We start from the raw sequence: 21952 nt of genomic DNA, 5'->3' as shown, positions 1-21952 counted from the left end.
TCAGGGAAAGATGTGGTAGGATGATAAAAATATCTGAAATGAGAAGAACGGTTAGGATGGTCACATATAAACGACAGACCACATCCAAAGATCTCCAAAAATTATAAAAGTCATTAATAATCACATTTTATCACCTGTCCATTTTTGTTATTCATTTGTTAATGCTGACTCCAATGTTATTTCAGAATTGAAATAACTAAATAATAAATTGAAATGTGACTGTTTCCATAAGGTATGAATTATATCCAAAAGAAGTTTTGAAAAGTTTTAGAAGCTCGAAAGCCTATTATACACTTAAAATTGATTATACCCTTTTGCATAGTATTGTATTTAATTATTTTATTTGAGTGTTTTAGCTATATTGCATTACATTAATTGTAGCCGTTGCCTTTTGTCTCTGTTTCAGATTTCAGTTTTACTGTGCCTGATGTGTTTGAGAAATAACTCTGCATTTGTGTCGCCAGGGGAGTTACCTCTCTCTCTCTCTCTCTCTCTCTCTCTCTCTCTCTCTCTCTCTCTCTCTCTCTCTCTGTCTCTCTCTCTCTCTCTCTCTGGATAAACGCGCACGTACGGCGAGCGAGTCAGACGTGCGCAGACATACACCAACGAATACGTACTGTACATGGACACCTAACTGCATTGTAAGTAGTCCTTATTTTGACTTACACGAATTTGCTGTTTTTGTTTTATGTATTTAGTAATTAATGGTTGTGTCAGTAACTATAGGCGGTCACAGCACGAGTAAAACTAATAGTATGTTACGTGTATGAGTCAGGAAGTAATGTTCGGCGTTTCCCAGTTAAGTTAAGAGCGATGGACACGTCTGTGGTGGAATATCATAGCAGTGTATTTGTTTAGGAAAAAATGTAGTGACTTTGAATTAGATTATTATTATTAATTTTTTTATTTTCATATTAAAACGTCGGTATGTTTTTGTGCAGCTGGCTATTAAGTTGTTTGAAATTAAATCCCAGAGTCTCCATTTCACCTGTACAGCAGTGCCAGTCTGAACGCTCACTTCTGAGACATGTTAGTTACATTCTTGTCTTGTATTTTTTTTTAATCATTTTTCAATATTGCTTTGAAAACTATGCAGTGGCCCCAAGAGTTTTTTAGAGACTTAACACACATGAAATGTTTGAAAAGTTTGTGAAATGTTTTTTTGTGAAAACTGTGCTTGTGTCCTTCTTTCAAATAATTACATGATTCCGTTTTCATGTCTAACGACATTGCATTCATACATTTAGTGTTGAAGTGGCAGCATTCATATACCATTTTTTCTTCCCTCTCCTTCTCTTCTAAAACAGTGGGAGCAGAATGTCTGTGAATGCGCCCAGCAGCAGTGATGCATGTTTAAGCATCGTTCACAGCCTGATGTGCCACCGCCAGGGAGGAGAGAACGAGAGCTTCGCCAAACGTGCCATAGAAAGCCTGGTAAAGAAACTCAAAGAGAAAAGAGATGAGCTTGACTCCCTCATCACTGCTATCACCACAAATGGAGTTCATCCAAGCAAGTGTGTCACCATACAAAGAACCCTGGACGGACGCTTACAGGTCAGAGCACTACCGGCCCACATCATCTGTTTTTAACACACATTGTTAAAAACGTCCTGCTGAAATCTAGCTAGCTCTGTTGATTCAGCTGGTATGGTGCTGATCAACCAACATATCCATGCAAAACTTAGCTGCCAACTCTTTTCAACAAACTGGTTCGTGACTTCTGATGAAGCAGATTGAATAAGCAAGCAAGTTAAACTAGTTAAGAAGTCTGGTGAAGAGACAAGCGTCCCAGGCTGGGTACCAGCCTTAGAAACACAACATATGCAAGCCAGTGTTGTTATTTGTAACAAACTATTAAAAAAAAAGTTAATTTAACGAAAGATTAAATAAATATATTTAGAAAAAAAAAATTATACAAAATGAGAAATGTTTCCTTGACCACTAACTGAAATAAGTTAGAGTAACAGACTGCAAAGTCAAAGTACTAGTTGAAGTACTTAAAAATATTAAAACTTAAAATTAAAGCTATATAGATGTCAAAAATTGAATAAAAATGACAAAATTATGAAATAAAATTACTAAAATTCAAACTAAAATTAAAATGAAGACTATAAAAATAAAAGCCAATTCAAAATATGTATACTACAGTAGTGTGTATATATAGATGATACAAAATAACACTGAAACTTGCATGCTAAGTAATGCTGTTTTTATTTTTGTTTTTTTTAAGTAGGGTCATATATTGCATACCAGGCTGTTGGTATCCTCTTACACACAAATAGGCTGTTATTATGGAAAAGCCCAATCATTTTTCAATGTTCTTTTTTTTTCTCTGCATGTGACGGACATGGTGTAAACAGGGTATGTGGCCAGTTCTCCACTTCAAATGAAATCTGAACATAAACAATATCAAGTAAAGCTCCTGCATGTCAGCATTGATTACATGTCAAAATACAGAAAAAGACAGCAAATGTTTCCTAGAGCTTCCAATGCAGCTTCCATGATAGACGTGACTGCGCTTGTCATCTATATTGAAATGAATTTTCAAGAACGTAATTAACTTAAATGGTTTCTAAAACAGTGTGACATTTTGTTATATGATCAGTTTTCACATTTAAGACCAAGAGTCTGCCATACTTTCACCTCTGCAGAGTTTATAACCATCAGAGGAGGAGAATCGAGGTGAGTTATGTTAACATGGAAATCTTCTCTCCCGAAATAGTCATTTCATGATTTCAGAGAGAAGAGAGGCCCGTGGAGAGCGAGACTGAGTTTTCCCTTCCCCCAGCTGTAGACGGGGAGAGAGGCGGGTGGAGGGCGAGGAAGGGTTGTTTTGTCTGAAACACAGGAAAGGGGCCGGGCCAAGCTTAAGCCTGTCTGTCTCGCAGAGACGACTGTGTCAGTATTTGAAGCATGAGTGCAATGTGTTCAAATAGGACATTAATGCAACAAGTTGTAAAAGTATGTGTGCATCAGTATGGATTTGAGCTGAACTCCGTTTCATGTCAAGCATGGATATTAGGGTTTGTTAGTGGAGAAATGTGATGTTTATGAAAATGCGAGAGTTCTGGGAGTTTAATATGGTGCTCTGTCTTTGTGTGAGTTTGTAAAACGTAATTGGTTTGGCAGTGGACCAGTTCTGTCTCTGTCTGTACAACTGTCTCGGCTTTGACTCACTCAGGAAGGTCAGTCTCCTGGCTGGAGAATTGTATGTCATCACAATAGCAAATGAGGTCACTGTATGTTGTCACTCAAGAATTATTAAGAGAAGATGGTCTGACAGAAGAGTCAAATGTTTCTCTGTGCATTTTATCTTCTGTATCTCCTTTTTGATAGAGAAGCTCTGATTTTAGACTTGTCCATCCATACGTAAAAGTTTGACCATTCTCTACTCGTGTCTAGTTAATGTTTAATATGGATTCATTTTGAAGCAGTAACAAGTTCCTAGAATCTTAAGAAATTTTGATCTAGTTTAATTATTAAAAAATTATCAAAATATTTAATACAATACTAATATGATGTAAGCTAAGCTTTAAAACATTTTCTTTAAAATTAAATATAACTGGGGAAAAAAATCATTAAAAAAATAGACCACCATGTCGAAGTTTGGGGGAGGTAAGATTTTAATGCATTTAGAAATTAATACTTTTATTCAGGAAGGAGGCATTAAGTTGACCAAAAATGACTAAGGTAAAACCCTTACATTTTTACTATTTATCAAAGAATCACGAAAAAACATCACAGTTTCCACAAAAGTAAGCAGCACAATTGTTTTCAATATTTATAAATGTTTCTTGAGCACCAGATAAGCATATTAGAATGATTTATGATGGATCATGTGACGCTGAGGACTGGAGTAATGATGCTGAAATTATTATTATTATATATATATATTTTTAAGTTTTAACATTACAGAAATAAATTACAAAAATATTATAAATTGTAATACTATTTCTCAATATTTTTTTGTATAAGAGACTTTTAAAAAACATCTAAGTCACCCCAAACTTTTGAACAGTCGAGTTATATAAAAAAACTTTTAGCTAATTCACTTGACATTCTGAAAATAAATCATGACATTAATAGTAATTATTATTGAGTTCTAATTTTCACATTCATTTTATACTTCAGGTCTATTAAACGTATAAGAGACTGTGACTGTCACATTTTCCAATTGTGTTTTACATCACATTACAGCATCAGTCTACTATTTCGTTTGGCAAAAAGTGTAACAAGCTCATCTATTTCTAAGCCATTAGTTATGTCTTTCTCGTGAGCCAAAATCATCATATTCATTTTTCTCTCAGAGAAGAATAGTTCTTTGGAACGGTGTTAGGACTTAGGACAGGGTGGAGAATGAATATGATACTGAGGATAAGTGATTACCAGTGCATACACTCCAAAAACAATTCTGGTCAGTGCAGAAATAATGACACTAAATAGAGACAAGAAGATCATAAATGATCAAGCAAAATTTCAACAGAATATAGAGAAGTCAGTATAGGTAGAAAATCGTAGATATTTGCTGATGTGATAAAACCTGCAAGCCTCAGATACAGCTGACAGCCCCATAAAGGCGTGTCATTTATTTTAATTTAAGAATGCATTATAATGTCACACTTTGGATGACAGTGTTGTGAGGATTTTTGTAAGCTGACTTCCAGTGTTGTGATTGCTCCTCAGGTGGCTGGGCGGAAGGGTTTCCCTCATGTCATATATGCTCGTCTGTGGCGATGGCCGGACCTTCACAAGAATGAACTCAAGCATGTCAAGTTCTGTCAGTATGCATTCGATCTGAAGTACGATAATGTGTGCGTCAACCCCTACCACTATGAGCGTGTGGTGTCCCCTGGGATTGGTACGTATGTTGCTTTAAAACACAAACTATGAAACTAGCAAAACATTTTTCATCCCTTTTTATAATTTTAAGCAAGAAAATATTTTGATAAAAAATAGGCACCGAAAGTGTGCAATTAATATTTGACTCTATATCTATTTTTTTCTGTCTTCTCAGTGGGATTCAGTTTTCCAAACCCAGGTGAGTGAAGCTCTGAATAAATAGAGGCGGACATTAGCACATGTATTTCTTCTCCACATGTGAGAGAATGTCTTAAGCGTTCATCTGGGCTAATTGCTGATGTGATGACCCTGATCGCTACGCTGCTGGCAGCCAGCCTTTAATCAGACACAGACTGCCATGAAATGTGTCAGATCGAGACATGCAAGGACTCGCCTTACAGTGAAAGAGACAAACAAGGAACAGGAGTTTGGATAGAAGCTCAAAGATGTTTTGACACTCGCTCTCATCCCTTAGGCAGGCTGATAAAAGAAGAGCACATACATGACTGCATCCAGATGGAGGGTCTGTCAAGTATGACCTTACAGCAAGACCATCATCCTCCAGATCACTACAGCCCACAGCCTCTGAGACTGATGTCCCCAGAGCCACCCCAGCGGACCACGTCCTCAGTGACTCTCTACCCCAGTCTGCCTCTCTCTCCACCCTGTAAGTACAGTGCAGGATGGACCAAGTAAACCAGTGTTGGCAGTATTAACAAAAAAAAATGTACATAGTAAATGTATTACATGTATCTAATAATGAAACTGAATGATTCTACCAAGAAATATATATATATATATAATTGCCTTAATGTGACACTTTTTATTATTATTTTTGTATTTATTTATTTATTTATTTTTTGTTGTTAATTCAATTTATTTTATTTATTATTTTGATGAATTGACTGACTGATTACAATTGGGGTGTGCATAACACAATTTTTCTAAATCTGGTAGTTGGTGGGTTGAGCCCAGTCTTAGTAGCAATGGAAAAACAAACTTTAACTTGACTTGCTGTCTTCAAAAACAATGTTTTTAGAATAATTATATTGACACATCATTAATCCCATCGTCTGTCTGTCTAACTCTTTCTAAAGCAAGTGCATCCAGGTTGTCAATGCAGGTGGAACGCCCTGATGGACTGTTGCAGATCGCCCCGCCGGTGGGACGGGCCTTGACGTCCAGCTCTCCACCTTCCCCCCCAACACACAGTCATGCACCCACACACAGCCAGCCTTCGTCCCAGCAGCCCTCTGTCAGCCAGAGTGAATACAGCACCTCCAAGCACACACAGACACCGGGATCTTTCCACAGTGAGTTCTTTTGATAAATCACATCGGATCATAAGTTCACTATTGACCGTTTAGAAATTTGTAAGGCGGTTCATCTATATGAAATTACATTGTTTTCATATATCAATCTTTCATTGATAACGTCATAATAAGTGTGTCTATCTTTAAACTTCTCAGCAACAACCTGGACCGGGAGCAGCACAGCCTCCTATTCTCCAGCTGGACCACAGCAGAATGGGCGGAGTCATCAGCAAGCCCCTCCCCCTCATACCAGCCACTTCTGTATGCTCATTTACATGTCATGGCTTTTATTAAATATACTGTATATAATGATCATTGTAAAATAATTTAATAATCTCATATAATAAATAAAACGCATAAAAGCATGATATTTATATATTCTACTGTTCAAAAGTTTGGGGTCATTATTGAACAGTAGTTTATATAATATATAAATACATGTATCATTAATTGTAATACATTTTGTAATTATGTAGATTTTTTTCTCAACATAATAATTATATACAATGATTGCACTTTATGTAAAGATATATCTATCATATTTATACTTCTCACTATCATTGTATCGTAGTTGTTTATTGTGTTAATGTTATTTTTTATACTGTTATCAGGGTCTCAGCATCACACACCAGCCTCATACCCTCAACAAGTCTCCAACCATCCAGGTACTTCACACACACACACACACACACTGTACATCTACCACACGCTGTATTAAACTGGTGTCATTTGGTTGTGTACTACAGGCCCAGAGTTCTGGTGCTCAATCTCCTACTTCGAGATGGATGTGCAGGTTGGGGAGATGTTTAAGGTTCTAGCCAATTGTCCTGTGGTGACGGTGGATGGATATGTGGACCCTTCGGGTGGGGACCGCTTTTGTTTGGGTCAGCTCAGCAATGTTCACCGAACAGATGCCAGCGAGAGAGCACGGTCAGTGTGCATTCAACATAATTATACACATCCATTCATCGCCGGAGATTCAGGCTTTTGAACACCTGACATCTTCCAAACAGGCTTCATATTGGTAAAGGTGTTCAGCTGGAATGCCGTGGGGAGGGGGATGTGTGGATGCGTTGCCTAAGTGACCATGCCATATTCGTGCAAAGTTACTACTTGGACAGAGAAGCAGGAAGAGCGCCAGGGGACGCCGTTCACAAGATCTACCCTGGAGCCCTCATTAAGGTGCACCTTTAATGACATCACTCGTTAGCACTGCTTGCTGCTTTGCAATTAAATCTTACCAGGCATCCAAATCAGAAGGGCAACCACATTGTGTCAGTGCATTACAGACAACATATGTATTTGGTATAATAAATGTATATTTTCAGGAGACAAGCATACATAAGTTAAATTACGTGTAAAGTTGTGGACAAAGACTGAAATATTTGGATCAGTTTGTCCTGTTGGTGAATTAATCCAATTGTATTACTCCAGGTGTTTGATCTTCGTCAGTGTCACAGACAGATGCAGCAGCAAGCGGCGACTGCACAGGCAGCTGCGGCTGCGCAGGCTGCAGCGGTGGCTGGGAACATCCCGGGGCCTGGCAGTGTTGGAGGAATCGCTCCAGCCATCAGTGAGTTGCTAGTTGCTAGTCCCAAAAACATTCAATTTCCAGTTAAATATGATTGTCATTTGAATGATCTCAATAACAAGACCACTGATCCACCCCCCATTGATAGTTTTCATGTGACGTCACACTCATAGGAAGGCCCACCTGGCGGGCAAAACGAAACTTTGCTCCACTGACCACAAGTTATTTTTACGCCGTTTGCATTTAGTAATGTAGTCAAACACAGATATTAAAAGTTGAAATTCAGTAAATGCATTATTGATGATGTATATTTTGTACAGGCAAGCATATGAACCCAGAATATAAACACAGTGTGTAAAGTTTCATTAAATGTTATCCCATAGAAAACCATTATAAGGAAAACACTCAACCATTAAGCGGATTGTGTTCATATTCCAACATCATCTGCTTGTCTATGTAAACTACATTTTATATAGTGCTTTTTCCAGAGCTCAAAGCGCTTCACAAATTAAAACATGAACACAACCTCCAAGCGAGTGCAAATTCCAGGACTTAAAGCAACAAACCGAAACACTCTGACACAGCATCCAATACAGAGCCCAAACCGCGAGCAGGAAAACTCAACAATGACGTCCACCATGCCACAAAAAACTCTTGTCAGTGAAGTAGACACTCTTTCTGCAGCATCCACACCACAAACACCATCAGGTAGACAGATCGGCGGGTTCAGGTAGGCCAGATGAAACAACACCAAAACAAGCTGCATAGAGAATCGCAAAAATTAATTGTCCAGTTGAATTTCAGGACATAAAAACATTTAAACAAGACAAAACAGACAAACAGCTCAGTGTGAAGTGGCAGCCAAATGCATGATACATAAAAAATAAATAAAAAGACTATTAATTTGCATGCTTGGACTCAAACATTTTTGTAATGTACCAAGCTGTAAGGTACAATTTATAATGGAGAATTTACTTCATTTGTCAGCAAAATTAGCACTATAATGGAAATATTCCCAAAAGAATCTGAATCAAATCATGAGCTAATAAAAATTATCCAGCCCTAGTCTTGAAATAATGCGTTTTTAAAAATGTACTTGCTTCTTGTAGTACACACTCTTATATCCTTGTACATTTTCACAGGTCTGTCCGCAGCAGCTGGGATTGGTGTTGATGACCTGCGGCGATTGTGTATCCTGCGGCTGAGTTTTGTAAAGGGCTGGGGACCTGACTACCCTCGACAGACCATCAAACAGACGCCGTGCTGGGTGGAAGTTCATCTACACCGTGCCCTGCAGCTTCTAGACGAGGTCCTACACACCATGCCCCTCGCTGACCCTGGACCTGCCAACTGACCCACAGACTGCAAAATATACAAGCCCCGTCACAAAAACAGCGAGGATGACAGACGGAGAGAAAGAGAGACACACACTATGCAGGCAAACGGTGTCTCATAGTACCACATACTGTACACACACATAAGCCTTCACACACAATGTTTCCACAGCCTTGACCAACAATGTGCCTTTGAACTGACCAGTGTTTAGTCCACTGTTGGGTGCTGTTGACTTGGTTGTAACAGTATTACAGACCAAAGGCCCTACTGATTAGTTCACACTAATGGAGGTCCTAAAGATGTGCAAGTATGTTGGTTAAGAGGGAGAGGAAGATCCATGTAGATAACACCCTTAATATGCTTTATCCTCAGAGACCCAAGCATTGATAGTTATTTTATTTTTTTGAAACCTATAGCATGTCTTTAAGAAGCCATGGGTTATAAATGCAGTTACATCGGGGTATAATTTAAAACAAAATTAGAATGCTGGGCATTTAGCATGGCAAAATTCCACTACTATTTTTAAAAAAGCATAGTGAAAGTTTTGAATTGACAATTCAGCACACAAATGTTTTTGGATAATGTATTTTAACCAGTAAGGTTAAGAAGTTAAAATGAACTGTAATATTTATATCAAAGTGTGCAGTAATTTTATGGCAGTTTAATATAATTGAATAGATTTTGTACTATTCATTTAATAGTCACTGATTCATGAATGTTTTTTTTTTTATTTACTTTTTTCCATTTTGTGAAAAATGGGTATGGGTATCATTTTAATGGCTTTATACGGACATTGCAGTTCTGCTCGGTCTCTGAGGGTTAAAGCTCTGACTCAATCTGATTTATCATAGTTCCTTAAGTGGCAGCTTGTCCAAATGCTGAGTGCAGACAGGACGTCCAGGAACAAATGCATCTAAAAACAGCTAATAGAGAGGATAAAAAATGTGCTGTATTCTACAAGCCAGTATATTTTATCTGACAAATCTTGAAATGAGACCAAAGACTCAAGTGAGATTATAAAATCTGCAGTTTTAACGACAGTCGACTTGTGAATACCATAATAGTTTATAATTCTGTGACGCAGAGATAAAAGTTTAGTGGGATTTTAGCCTACTTAGCTATACATGAGGGATTTTAAACAGTCATTGCTGAGCTATGTGCCAAAACAGTCTTGAAACTTCCATTCATGTTGAAACCTTAAGCCATACATGTAACACTGAGACAGAAGTGAGGACAGCTGGTGGTTGTTCAAAGTATTGCATTCACTCATGCACAGCCTTGCATTTTTGACATGGGTTACCTACATCCGTTTAAGCTTTATATATTACAAATTGTATTTGATTCAAGGATTCTGTGAGAGAATTTGCTATATTGTGAATATATTCATCATGAAATGGAGTTGTTAGGCAAGTTGCCTCCAAGAGATGGGTTTCCAAAATTCCTTTCCAGGGACCCTTATTCAGCACTGATTCAGCTGTGACCATATTCAGAATACAGCATGCACTCGTGTGCCTATTTGCTTCCATACAACAGGCAAAATAAAAATATGAATATCCTAAATTCATTAAGCATAGATCTGCTAAAAGATGCACCTTGTATAACATGGTAATCATTGGGAAAAATGTTTCTTGGTACTTATAGCACCCCTCTGGTCTCATGAGATAACATGGGGTCCATGGGTTGCTTAGTTCACAATCAAAGAGGTCAGGAATTGAACGCCTTTGACCTGAAATATTTACTTGAATACCCTCTAAGATTGTAGGTTAATATTTAATTATTTAAGAACACATTTGCATGTTCACAGTTTTCTGGTAACAGTTAATGGTCACATGACATGCAAGTAAACAAATAAAGTATCTAACCCTTTTTCGTTATTTGGATTGTTTTGATTTTTAAATCATTTTAATTTTACTATTTTAGGATTTAATTTAAGCTTTTCATCAACTCATGAAGCCCCTGCAGTTTTCTCATTCATGACCATTTTAGGACATCCTGCTTATTTAACACTGCTTTTTGCGTACGGTTAAATATAGACCTATGCATATTAATAAATGGGTTTTCTTTTTTGTAGCCTACCGGACTATTTATACACACACACACAAATATATATATATATATATATATATATATATATATATATATATATATATATATATATATATATATATATATATATATATATACGTTAAATAAATAAAAAAGCCAGGATAAAATTATGGTTTTATTTTTATTTTATTTTTCAGAAGGTTCATGAGATATTGATAAAATTATTCATTTTTGTTTATTCCTCTTTTTTTTTTTTAACACTTTAGACATCTCAATATCTAAACATCATTTTTTTTTAAAGTAAGAGACGTACTTTATTTAGCCCTGCGGATATGAAAATGCTGGAAAATACAGGACTGTAGGTGTTTGGGTGATGTCCATGAGATGCGCTCTGCTGGTGGGCGGTACTTACGGTCAGACTCTCGATCTGACGCAGTGTATCCCGACGCTCAGCATCCTTCAGCGCGCCGCGCGCAGCATCCGACAACTGCCTGGACCGGACCAGACACTAGGACACCGCTTACCGTAGAGATGTAGCTGTGAATCATCTTCATTATATCAGCTAAACGAGGAACCGTCGACATTTATTGTTTATTTCACGCCTGTCATCCGGATCGCATTGCGCCCAACCCTAAAAATGACTGAGATCACTGAAATACGTGCGGCGTACGGTGAGTATAGCGCAGGCCTGAGCACATCCCGACACGCCTGAAATATGAATATTATTATGCATTTTGGATACACCTGACCTGATTAAGATAGCACTAATTTATGATGTGTGGTTTTGGATAGTGCTTGTGGAGTTTCTTAAATCAAGACTATATAACCAAAATCAATAAGCCTGTATGTTCTTTAGTCATGTAGTGATTCATTAAATTGTGAATCACGTCGCCATGTTGCAAAAGTGTTTTAACGGAGTGATGTGCAGTGGATGGGAGCAGGAATGACGTGATGTCTAATCCGGACTGGACCCGAGGGCTCTTTGTTTGTTAAAAACACAAGTGCACCGCTGAGATTGCAAGTCTCCACCCTGTCCTCAAAATCGCCAGCTAGACTGTAGGGGCTAGTTGTCAAAATGGGGAATTTATCACAGGTTTGAGTCAAAAGCACAATTATGCAAATGTGTGTTTTCTCTAGCAGTGATCGTCCGTGCTGGTTTCAATCATTTATTATTAAGATTTTTAGTTGTTTTAGCATATTTTCAAACCTTGTTTTTGCTCACTTCAAAGCTTATTTTAATGTCCCTAGGTAATGGTCCTGTGGTTGAGAACCACCAGTTCTTGCCTCTTTCAGAGGGGATTGGGGCAATTTAAAGGTTTCTAATTATAGAAGTGGCATTAGGATTTTTTTTTTTTTAATAATATTTGTATAAAACAAAATATATTGGGATTATGTTTAAAATCATTTGTTTATTTTCAGAATTATGCAGAATTGATTTCCCATATACTACGGCTGAATTAAAACAAATCTGTGGGAACAATTTTAGTTGAGAAGCCACAGTCCACCACAGTCTCCACCTCTATCTGGCATAAGCCTTCGAGACGTTTACTCTCCAGACATGCTTCTTCGCCCACTCTCATTGTGGGCTGCACATGTATACAACAGAACAGGCACCGTGTGTTTTGGATAATGAGTAGAGTCATGTAGGATTTACACTAGGATCTTGTATAGAATCCTTTAAGACAGTATTAAGTGTAGAAAACAATTTATTTGCCTTTTTTTTTAAGTGGATGATCTTTTGTTTGAGATACAACCAAATATTCTGTGATTAATTTAATTAATTAAAAATGCTTTAGGTAACAGCTCAAACCCTATAATCAAAGACTTCTTAAATTTAATATTAAGATTTTGAAGTCAGAATAAAATGGAAATTCACCCTATTTTCTTTATGCAATTTAATGGTTTTGATCTCATAATCTGTCATATATGTGACCCTGGACCACAAAATCAGCCTTAAGTGTCAATTTTTCCAAACTGAGATTTGTTAGGATATGACAATATTTGGCTGAGATACATACAGTATATTTGAAAATCAGGAATCTGAGGGTGCAAAAAAAAAAAAAAAAAAAAAAAAAATCGAAATATTGAGAAAATTACCTTTAAATTTGTTGAAATTAAGTTTTTAGCAATGCATATTACTTATCAAAAATTACGTTTTGATATATTTACGGTAGGAAATTTACAAAATATCTTCATGGAACTTGATCTTTACTTAATATCCTAACAATTTTTGGCATAAAAGAACAATCAATAATTTTGACCCATACAATGTATTTTTGGCTATTGCTAAAAATATACCCCAGCGACTTAAAACTGGTTTTGTGGTCCAGGGTCACATATGTCCTGTGAAATAAAAGGTTTCTCTCTACTTCAACTATATCATGACTTAAATGGGACAAGTTGAATGTTATTGTAGACATTTTGCTGTATTGTTCTGGAACGACGTCTCCACACTGAGACAGGACTGGAATAGCTTGCAGTACTAGTTTCTGTCAGGGTTGGTTAATTGATTGTCTTGCCATTTTCTGGTATGGGAAAGTCCGAGCATGCATCATTTCATCATGCATCAACTCATCATCCTCACCCACAGGCAGATGTGCTTGTTTGTAATTTAGCAGATTATTTTCCCATCCTCAAGGGCGTAACATTGATAGGGCTCTTTTAGCAACCCTCACAGGTCTTTCCTTCTTGGAATCCAATCTGCAATGTTTTAACTAGCAACGACTTAATCATTAAGCTACCATCACCTTAGTCAGGTGTAAATCTGTTATTTGATCACTCCACTTTGTAGACACAGTCTAGACACACCTGTCAGGCCACTAAAGGAAGGTTATTGTGATTTAAATGCTGAGAAATATGTGGTACGGCAAGAATTCAGACACTGAGATGTCACTGAGAGGTCAGAAGCTTTGCTACCCTTTTAAATGAAAAACTCAAGCAAAAGTGTGGGCATGTGTGGCAGGTGTAGGTGTCTCTGCTCTTTGTTTGCCTGTGCTTCGTATGGTTGATATGTGTCTATGCCCCATGGGATGTTTCCAGGTAATTGGAGCAGCTGTTTTTTTTTCGGAGCCTGCCAAGTCTTGCATCATCTAGCAAGTGAGGAGAAGGTCTTTGTCTGGGGTTGGGTGAGAGTGATGGAGCAAAGAACAACAGACTGGGTGGAGCGCTGGCAAATAGCTTTTTCTGTCTGCCTCGGACTGTTAATTTTGGCTGTAGCTCCATCATGCTGTTCTTTCTGGGCTGTGATGACTTTTGCTGCCTTTTTTGAATCTTTGTCTTCCTTCAGCATAGGGCTGTATGATAATTGTATCGATTGTTCCCTTGAAATTTTAATTGCGATTATTTTACGATTATCAAAATTTACACTGAATGGTATTTCCCATTGTTATAAACATCTGCATAGCAAAAAAAAAAAAAAAAAAACACTGCAAAAAAATGTATTTAATCACTACGTTTCGGTCGCATGACCTTCATTAGAATTATTATTTTTTTTAAACAAAAAATGGTCTTTGTTTCCTACGCACCAGTCTGTTGCCGTCAGGTGTGCGGAGTTTAATTGTTATATAAACATCTGCATGCCATATTTCTATATTCCCATAAATAAGCTGAAAACACTAACTGAAAAAAACTTTTATTGTTACATTGATCTTAAATCAGCAACAAGTACACAAACACTCCCCCACAGTAAGTGTTTCCTTTATCTTAGTCTTAATTTTACTCAAAGACAGAAATCTTCAGTAAATAAACTGTCCTTCAGCCTTCTATCATTTACTGTGCGTGCAATTATTTTTATTTATTTAAGAGGTCTCATATGTCCATTAAAACTGTGGCATATTTGTTTCCAAAAAGATGCCTTTAAACAACATCTGTAATGTAGCGTACCATTAAATGCCTTTACATCCCAAAGACAAACACACATATATTTTGTAGCTGGGGTGTAGCAGAGTGAGACCGGAAGCAGTCGTCTCAGTGTGGGATGATTGTGTTCCTCTGCATCTGCGGGTGGAGTGGGCATGAAGTAGATATAAAGCGAGTCTGCTGTGGGTTTGTCAGTGTCTGCATGTTCAGAGGTGTTGTGCTTTCACCATCTAGCTTGAGAAAGAGGTTTTATCATTTACGATTTAAGCTTGCAAACATCTCCAGGTAGGAATATGCTGTGGGTGAATGTAGACAGACGTGACCGAGTTGTACATCAGTCGGTTGACTCTTCTGTCTCTGTTTTTCTCTTTTAGATATGTCCCCAGTGCTGGCGGGGTTTATCGGTGCTGGTGTGTTGGTCGTTGCAGTCATTGCAGTAATCTTTGTGTGGACTTGCTGTCAAAAACATTACAACAGGACGAACTACAAGCTTCATGGAATCCAATCTGAACAAAGTGATCCTCTCACAGACCCTCCGTACAGGTTTATTCACATGTTGAAAGGAATGAGCATCTACCCCGACGCGCTCACCAGCAGCAAGAGGATCATACGAGTGGCACGCCAGGCCCGATCCCAGACCACCGACGGGGCTCAAAGCAACAATGGCCGCCCAGTGGTGCTCATAGATATGGACTCGGCAGCAGAAAGTGGCCTGCTGGGAGAGAAACAAATGCAGATGAGTCTTGGGGAAAGTGGCCATGAGGTCCCCAAGCCGGAGAGGGAATTCCCCATGTGTGCTGATCACTGCTGTCTGGACAGCAGCTCTGCTAGCAGCAGTCAGACCTCCAGTACTACGGTTTCCAGCACGGCTACACCCTTCACCCCCGCAGATGAGCCCAGCCGAGGAGATCTCAGCATTGCAATCGACTACAACTTCCCCAAGAAGGCATTGGTGGTCACCATCCTTGAGGCTCGGGGGTTACAGGCAGTGGAAGGCCAGGCGGGCAGCGCCGACCCCTATGTGAAGATGACCATTCTCCCAGAGAAGAAACATCGCGTTAAGACTCGGGTCCTGAGGAAGACTCTGGAACCTGTGTTTGATGAGACCTTTACATTTTATGGCGTGCCATACAGCTCCCTGTCAGATCTCACTCTGCACTTCCTGGTGCTGAGCTTTGACCGGTTCTCACGAGACGATGTGATCGGGGAGGCGGTGGTTCCGCTGGCAGGTGTGGACCCGAGTACAGGCCGCGTCCATATTACGCAACAGATCACAAAGAGAAGCATGCAGGTGAGAAAGAGCATAACACACACACACACACACACAAACACACGCGCGCGCGCGCGCGCACACACACACACACACACACACACACTCACACACACACACACAGACACACACACGCGCGCACACACACACACACACACACGCGCACACACACACAGACACAAACACAAACGCGCGCACACACACACACACACACACACACAACATACATATAAGCCACAAACTCAGTCTATCTAATTCATCCTAGTTCAAATTCAGATTTGTACTACATTACATAGCACAATGCAATGCATTATAAAGTGCTTTATACATGAAGCATGAAAAAAAGATTGAACGCAAGAATAAGAAATGTTTTTTTATTATTATTATTATTATTATTTATAGTATATATTGTAAAAATTGTAAAAGCAAGAATAATTAATAATTAATAATAACAAGAAATGTGTTGGCACTGTGTGACTGATTCATCTGGGGTCTTTTTATAAGTCTGACACTTGTATGAGCTCAGCGCTGAATCATTGTGCATCACTGTCTCATCCTCCTACTGAAGTTTGGAGTCATTGATAAATGTGCGTATCCTCCTGCTCACTGAGTGGGTTTAGAGGATGCGTAGACAATGCAGTAGGCACGTACAGTACATGAAAGCATCCCCGTGCCTCCACACAGAACCCAAGCTCTGAAGGATGAGCTGCGAAGATGAACAGGAAACAAGTTTTTAACAAGTCATCAGCCCACTCATTGTTTACTTATTATTAATGCATCTGATCAGTTTCTTTGCTAATACACCATGTGCTGAATAGCAACTATCACATTATCACTTACCTGCTTATTCTGCAGTTCTTCCATCGAGTACTGTAGAGGTGCATTGAGAACCCAGGGATATTCTTACATGTATTGTAATGTTGATTCAGGCCAAAGAGGTCTATTCAATAATTATGTTGTTGTCTTAAATACTTAAACTGGTTGTCTCTTTTTAACTTTTGTGTCTGTGTATTTTTATTTCTGCAGTGCATGAGCCGTGGAGAGCTGCTGGTCTCTCTGTCCTATCAGCCGGTTTCTCACAGACTGAGTGTGGTGGTGTTAAAAGCGAAACACCTTCCAAAATTGGACATCACTGGCCTATCTGGAAGTAATTGTACATTTTAATTCTTTTTATTTATTTATTTTTACTGCACTCGTTTAAATGTTTTGGGGTCAGTACGTTTTTTTTAATGTTTTTAATGAAGTTTCTTATGCTCACCATTCTCAGCTAACAGCTGCATTTATTTGAACAAAAATAAGTAAATCAGTAATTAAATTAAATATTATTAAAAAATTTTATTTGAATATATTTTAAAACATAATTTATTCCTGTGAAGGCTGCTGAAAATTCAGCTTTGCTATTACCCGAGTCTAATATGCTAATCCAGTGCTCAAGATAATGTTTTTTAAATAAGTTCTTATTATTTAACATTTTAATATTTTTGTGAAAACTGTGATTTTTTTTAAAGAATAGAAAGCTCAAAAGAACAGCGTTTATTTGCAATAGATTTATGTGTAACACACTATATGTCTTTACTGAAAATGTTGATAAATTGCTGAATAAATGTAATGATAAAAAAAACAGACCCAAAACGTTCTGATAGTCAAATATGCACCATGAATCCTTAACAAATAAAAAATTATATATATTATAATATATGAAATGAATATGAAAAAGAAAAATATAAAATGAAGAAAATGAAGAATGAAAAAGTCTGTCTTATTTTTAAACCTGTCTTATTTTGTGTCCTAGATCCGTATGTGAAGCTGAATGTGTTCTATGGCCACAAGCGCATTGCCAAGAAGAAAACGCACGTGAAGAAATTCACACTCAATCCAGTCTTTAACGAATCCTTCATCTACGATGTGCCCGCTGAGTTGGTGCCAGACATCTCTATTGAGTTCCTAGTCATGGACTTTGACCGCACTACAAAAAACCAAGCCTTGGGACGCCTGGTGCTCGGCGCAAACAGCCCCTGCCCCTCAGGAGCCACCCACTGGCAGGAGGTCTGCCAAAACCCACGGCGCCAAATCTCAAAGTGGCACACGCTCAGCGAATATTAGAGCTTTACCACGCTCTCTCCACACACGCGCTCAAACACAGGCTCACAGGAACCATTTAATGATAAAAGAGAGAGTTTTGGGAAAAGATGCCTTTGTTACCGTCACTACACGGAAGGTAACTGGTTATCAGGAGGACTTAAAAAACAGACTTAAGCCAACTTTTATGACATTGCTAATGCAATGATGGGCCTCGGAAATGAATCTTTTTAGAAACACAAGTACACATTTACGTTCTCGCTCAGTTGCTCACATATACACACACATACACACCGCCTAAACACAAACACACATGATAAACGAGACCAAACTGACAAAAATATATTGACAGACTGTTAGAGGTTTATGAGGGTTGGGGTTCTGTAACTGTCCTGGAACTTAACGCATGTCTTAATGCTCCATATTTCACATCAGAACAGGACATTATGTGAATTTGTGATGCTGGCACACATTAAACAGGCTTTTTTAGGCATCTGATTAACGGAATTTCAATAATATTCCACATTATTTAAAGTTAGTGGAAGGTGATTGATTTGAGGGAGCTTGTGGCGAGCGTCTTCTGATATGTACTGATTCTCCACTGTATGAGAAATACACTGAAGTGACACAGTGAGGTTGTATGATCTACGCTAAAGTACGATCTGTTCTGCTTTGCCTGGAGATGTTTCGGAGATTCCCGCTGTGTCACATTCTCCACAGCTACAAGTTGAATCATGTGATTGTACAACAATAACCCTATTGGCAGCACTCTGGGCCTGATTTATTGCTTGTGCAATGACTTCATCATGCACTTTGACTAAACCTGGCCCTGAATAACTTAATCTGCACTGCTATGCTACAAACACACTTTGAATGTCACTGTCTGTATGAATTTCATACATCAGAGCTTCACTTCACTGTAAAAGAGTGGTTCACTGTTTCATAGACTGTACTAGCCAATTTCATTAGATGACCTTTTTAAGGTGGATTGGATTAACTTTCATTTTAAATCCTGTGTGATATAGACAAAGAGGTGTGTTTGTAGTTCGGAGCTGGAAAGCTCTGGTATATTACGGGGTGATGTTTGGTGTGATGTTTGGGAAATGGAAAGATATGTAGCATTTTATAATTAGTAGTTCATAAAGTCATGGGGTAAGATGTTCGTGTTATTCTATCAGTAACAACAAGCATATCTCCTTCACCTCACGTTCACTTTTTTGTCTTACACCACTTTGTCACATCTCTCTTTTATAATGAGAACTTGTAAAGTCATGGTTTGCCAGTGTGCCTGCTGATTGGTGCTCCTCACTGTTAATGAGGTCTGAATCTGGCATAGAGTGTACTGTTTTATATGGAGTAAGAATTAAGTTTGGGAACCAAAAATCTGAGCTGATTCCATTACTAAAAAAAAAAGAAACACTCAAAACAAATTTACTTTTTAACAATTATTGCATGTGCATTTTTGGCTAAAACCTTGTTTAAAAAACCTCAGTTTCTTGTCTTCTAAATTTCCTACACAATTTATTCAGCACAGTGCCACAACATCCGCTACTGAATTTACAGTGTGAACCACATAGTGAGCCCATTGTAGTCCAGTTACAGAATAAACAGCTCTTTCGCTGAATCAAAGCATACAGTGTGGACTGTGTAGTACAGATGCCTAACCAATAATGAATCAAACTCAATAAAGGGTCTTTACGATGCCATAGAAGAACCATTTTGTATAAATGGTTGCATAAAGAACCTTTAACATCTGAAGAACCTTTCTGTTTCACAAAAGGTTATTTATGGTGAAAGAAGGTTCTTCAGATTATAAAAAGGTAATAAAGTGATGGTTCTTTAAATAACATTTGACTGAATGGTTCTTTGTGGAACCAAAAATGGTTCTTCTGTATGGCATCAATAGGGGGAGTCTTATAAAGCACCTTTATTTTCAAGAGTGCTGTTCTTTTTAATGAATCAAAAACACACAGCACAGTAAAGTGCAATTCCCAGAAATTAGGTCTAATTCGTTTTTTTTTTGGAACTGAATCAAAATAATTTAGCTAACCAGTATATTAGGATTCGCAAACAAATAACTCTCGAGTCAGTTCTTTTTAATGTATCGAACACACAAAACACCTATAGTACACTTTTAATAATGAGGGTTCTTTATCGGCATTGATGGTTCCATGAAAAACCTTTAACACCCATGGAACCATTGCAAGAAGGTGGGAAAAGGTTCTTAAGATTCTTAAAATGTTCATTACGCTAAGATTTTTTTTCTTTTCTTTTATGAAATGTTCTATTAAAGTTTCTTTGGGGAACCAAAAATGATTCTTCTGTAACTAGTGACAACAATTTGTAGTTTAAAGATACATATTATGTATCTTGTTATTAGTATTTTATAAATATGAATAAAATAAAGCGTTTGTTTAGTACTTTTTTCAAATATATTTAAGGTCAATTATTGGATAGCATTTATGCTACCTAAAAAGACTATATAAGAATTGTTTTTAACTCTACTTAATATTGAATTTAACTCATCAGTTGCCATTTGGCAATGTAATTGCATTATCCCCAAATATATTTTCCTTAGAAGTATTAAAAATAATTGTTAATCAGCTGTTAAAGAACCAGAATCAGAACTGAAACCAGAACGTGTACATGATTCTCATATTTCAATCTCAAGCAGGAAATGTGCCCCATCAGAGCAGAGACAATAACAGATCTGAGAAGCTCAAAATGCACAGTGGCACTTCCTATACATACTGTACATCCAAACATTCCCGATCCACTCCCCACAAATGAACTGCTACCGGTCAGCTGGTTTTATGGCACATGGTTTGTCTGTCATAGAGATACTAGATTCTAAACTGTAATTCTGGATGGAAAAATGCTTCTTTCCATTCAATATTTCTTACATGCTCAAGCAACACTCCCTGTATAAATGCGCACCCTATCAAACAAGTAATGTCTCTCGGATAAAATGGAAATATATTAAAAGATTAAATCCACGTGACAAACAATACACAAAACAGATTAAAGGATTTAAAAGAAATTGTTACCTATACACAATCACTTTGGTGTTCAAAAATTAATTTGCAGGAAACTTTAAAATGTTGTATTAGTGCAAACTACAAAAATATCTTGTGAACATTTGACATATAATGTACTGCAAAATGCTGTGAGATCTCTGCTAATGTTACACACCCACCTGTATGTTAGTGTTCGTAACACCCACTGAATGTGTAAAATAAACGTGATACACAATTGAATTGTCTCTCCTAGTATATTTTCAGTCCAATATTATTTTGATATTTTCAAAAAGTGCTTCTTGGTTGATATGGGTCGAACAAAATTTAGAAACTTTGGGAAAAATAAATATTAAGTGCTAGTATTAAGGTTTTCTTAATGTAAAGGAATAGTATTGAGGCTAAACCAAAGCAAATATCTGTGGTATGAGCAGTGACGTCAATTAAAATGAAATATTTTACACCAGTTACCAAATTAACCAGGAGGGGTTCTTTTGTCTCCCTCTTATATCACTGATGAAATTACTGATAGTAAAAAATTCTGATACTTAAATGTTATCATCAAACGTGTTTGACTAGGAAATTAAAAAGTACAGAAGTGCAGAAGCTTCATGGCAAATCAGAAAAATTCCCCAGGCTCAAATGATTGATTACTCTTATTAAAAAG

At 37.6% G+C, this 21952-nt stretch overlaps 2 protein-coding genes across 2 annotated transcripts; both read left to right on the top strand.

The window, feature by feature from the left end:
- Window positions 1-346: 346 nt before the first annotated feature.
- On the top strand, window positions 347-10884 carry LOC113059136 (mothers against decapentaplegic homolog 4-like). The gene is made up of 12 exons (XM_026227411.1): window positions 347-641; window positions 1308-1554; window positions 4684-4858; window positions 5015-5038; window positions 5315-5506; window positions 5937-6152; window positions 6309-6413; window positions 6764-6817; window positions 6899-7082; window positions 7166-7334; window positions 7587-7725; window positions 8826-10884. Exons 2-12 carry the CDS (start codon window positions 1318-1320, stop codon window positions 9035-9037), a joined length of 1707 nt encoding a protein of 568 aa, XP_026083196.1. The 5' UTR covers window positions 347-641; window positions 1308-1317; the 3' UTR covers window positions 9038-10884.
- Window positions 10885-11442: 558 nt separating this feature from the next.
- LOC113059135 (synaptotagmin-11-like) lies at window positions 11443-21533 on the top strand. Its single transcript, XM_026227410.1, has 4 exons — window positions 11443-11735; window positions 15297-16213; window positions 17219-17339; window positions 17985-21533. The coding sequence occupies exons 1-4, from the start codon at window positions 11702-11704 to the stop codon at window positions 18293-18295; spliced, it is 1383 nt and encodes a 460-aa protein (XP_026083195.1). The 5' UTR covers window positions 11443-11701; the 3' UTR covers window positions 18296-21533.
- The last annotated feature ends 419 nt before the right edge of the window (window positions 21534-21952 follow it).

Source organism: Carassius auratus, chromosome 41 (assembly GCF_003368295.1).
Source record: "Carassius auratus strain Wakin chromosome 41, ASM336829v1, whole genome shotgun sequence".
In the NCBI taxonomy this organism is placed as follows: domain Eukaryota; kingdom Metazoa; phylum Chordata; class Actinopteri; order Cypriniformes; family Cyprinidae; genus Carassius; species Carassius auratus.
This window is presented reverse-complemented; position numbering and strand designations above follow the sequence as displayed.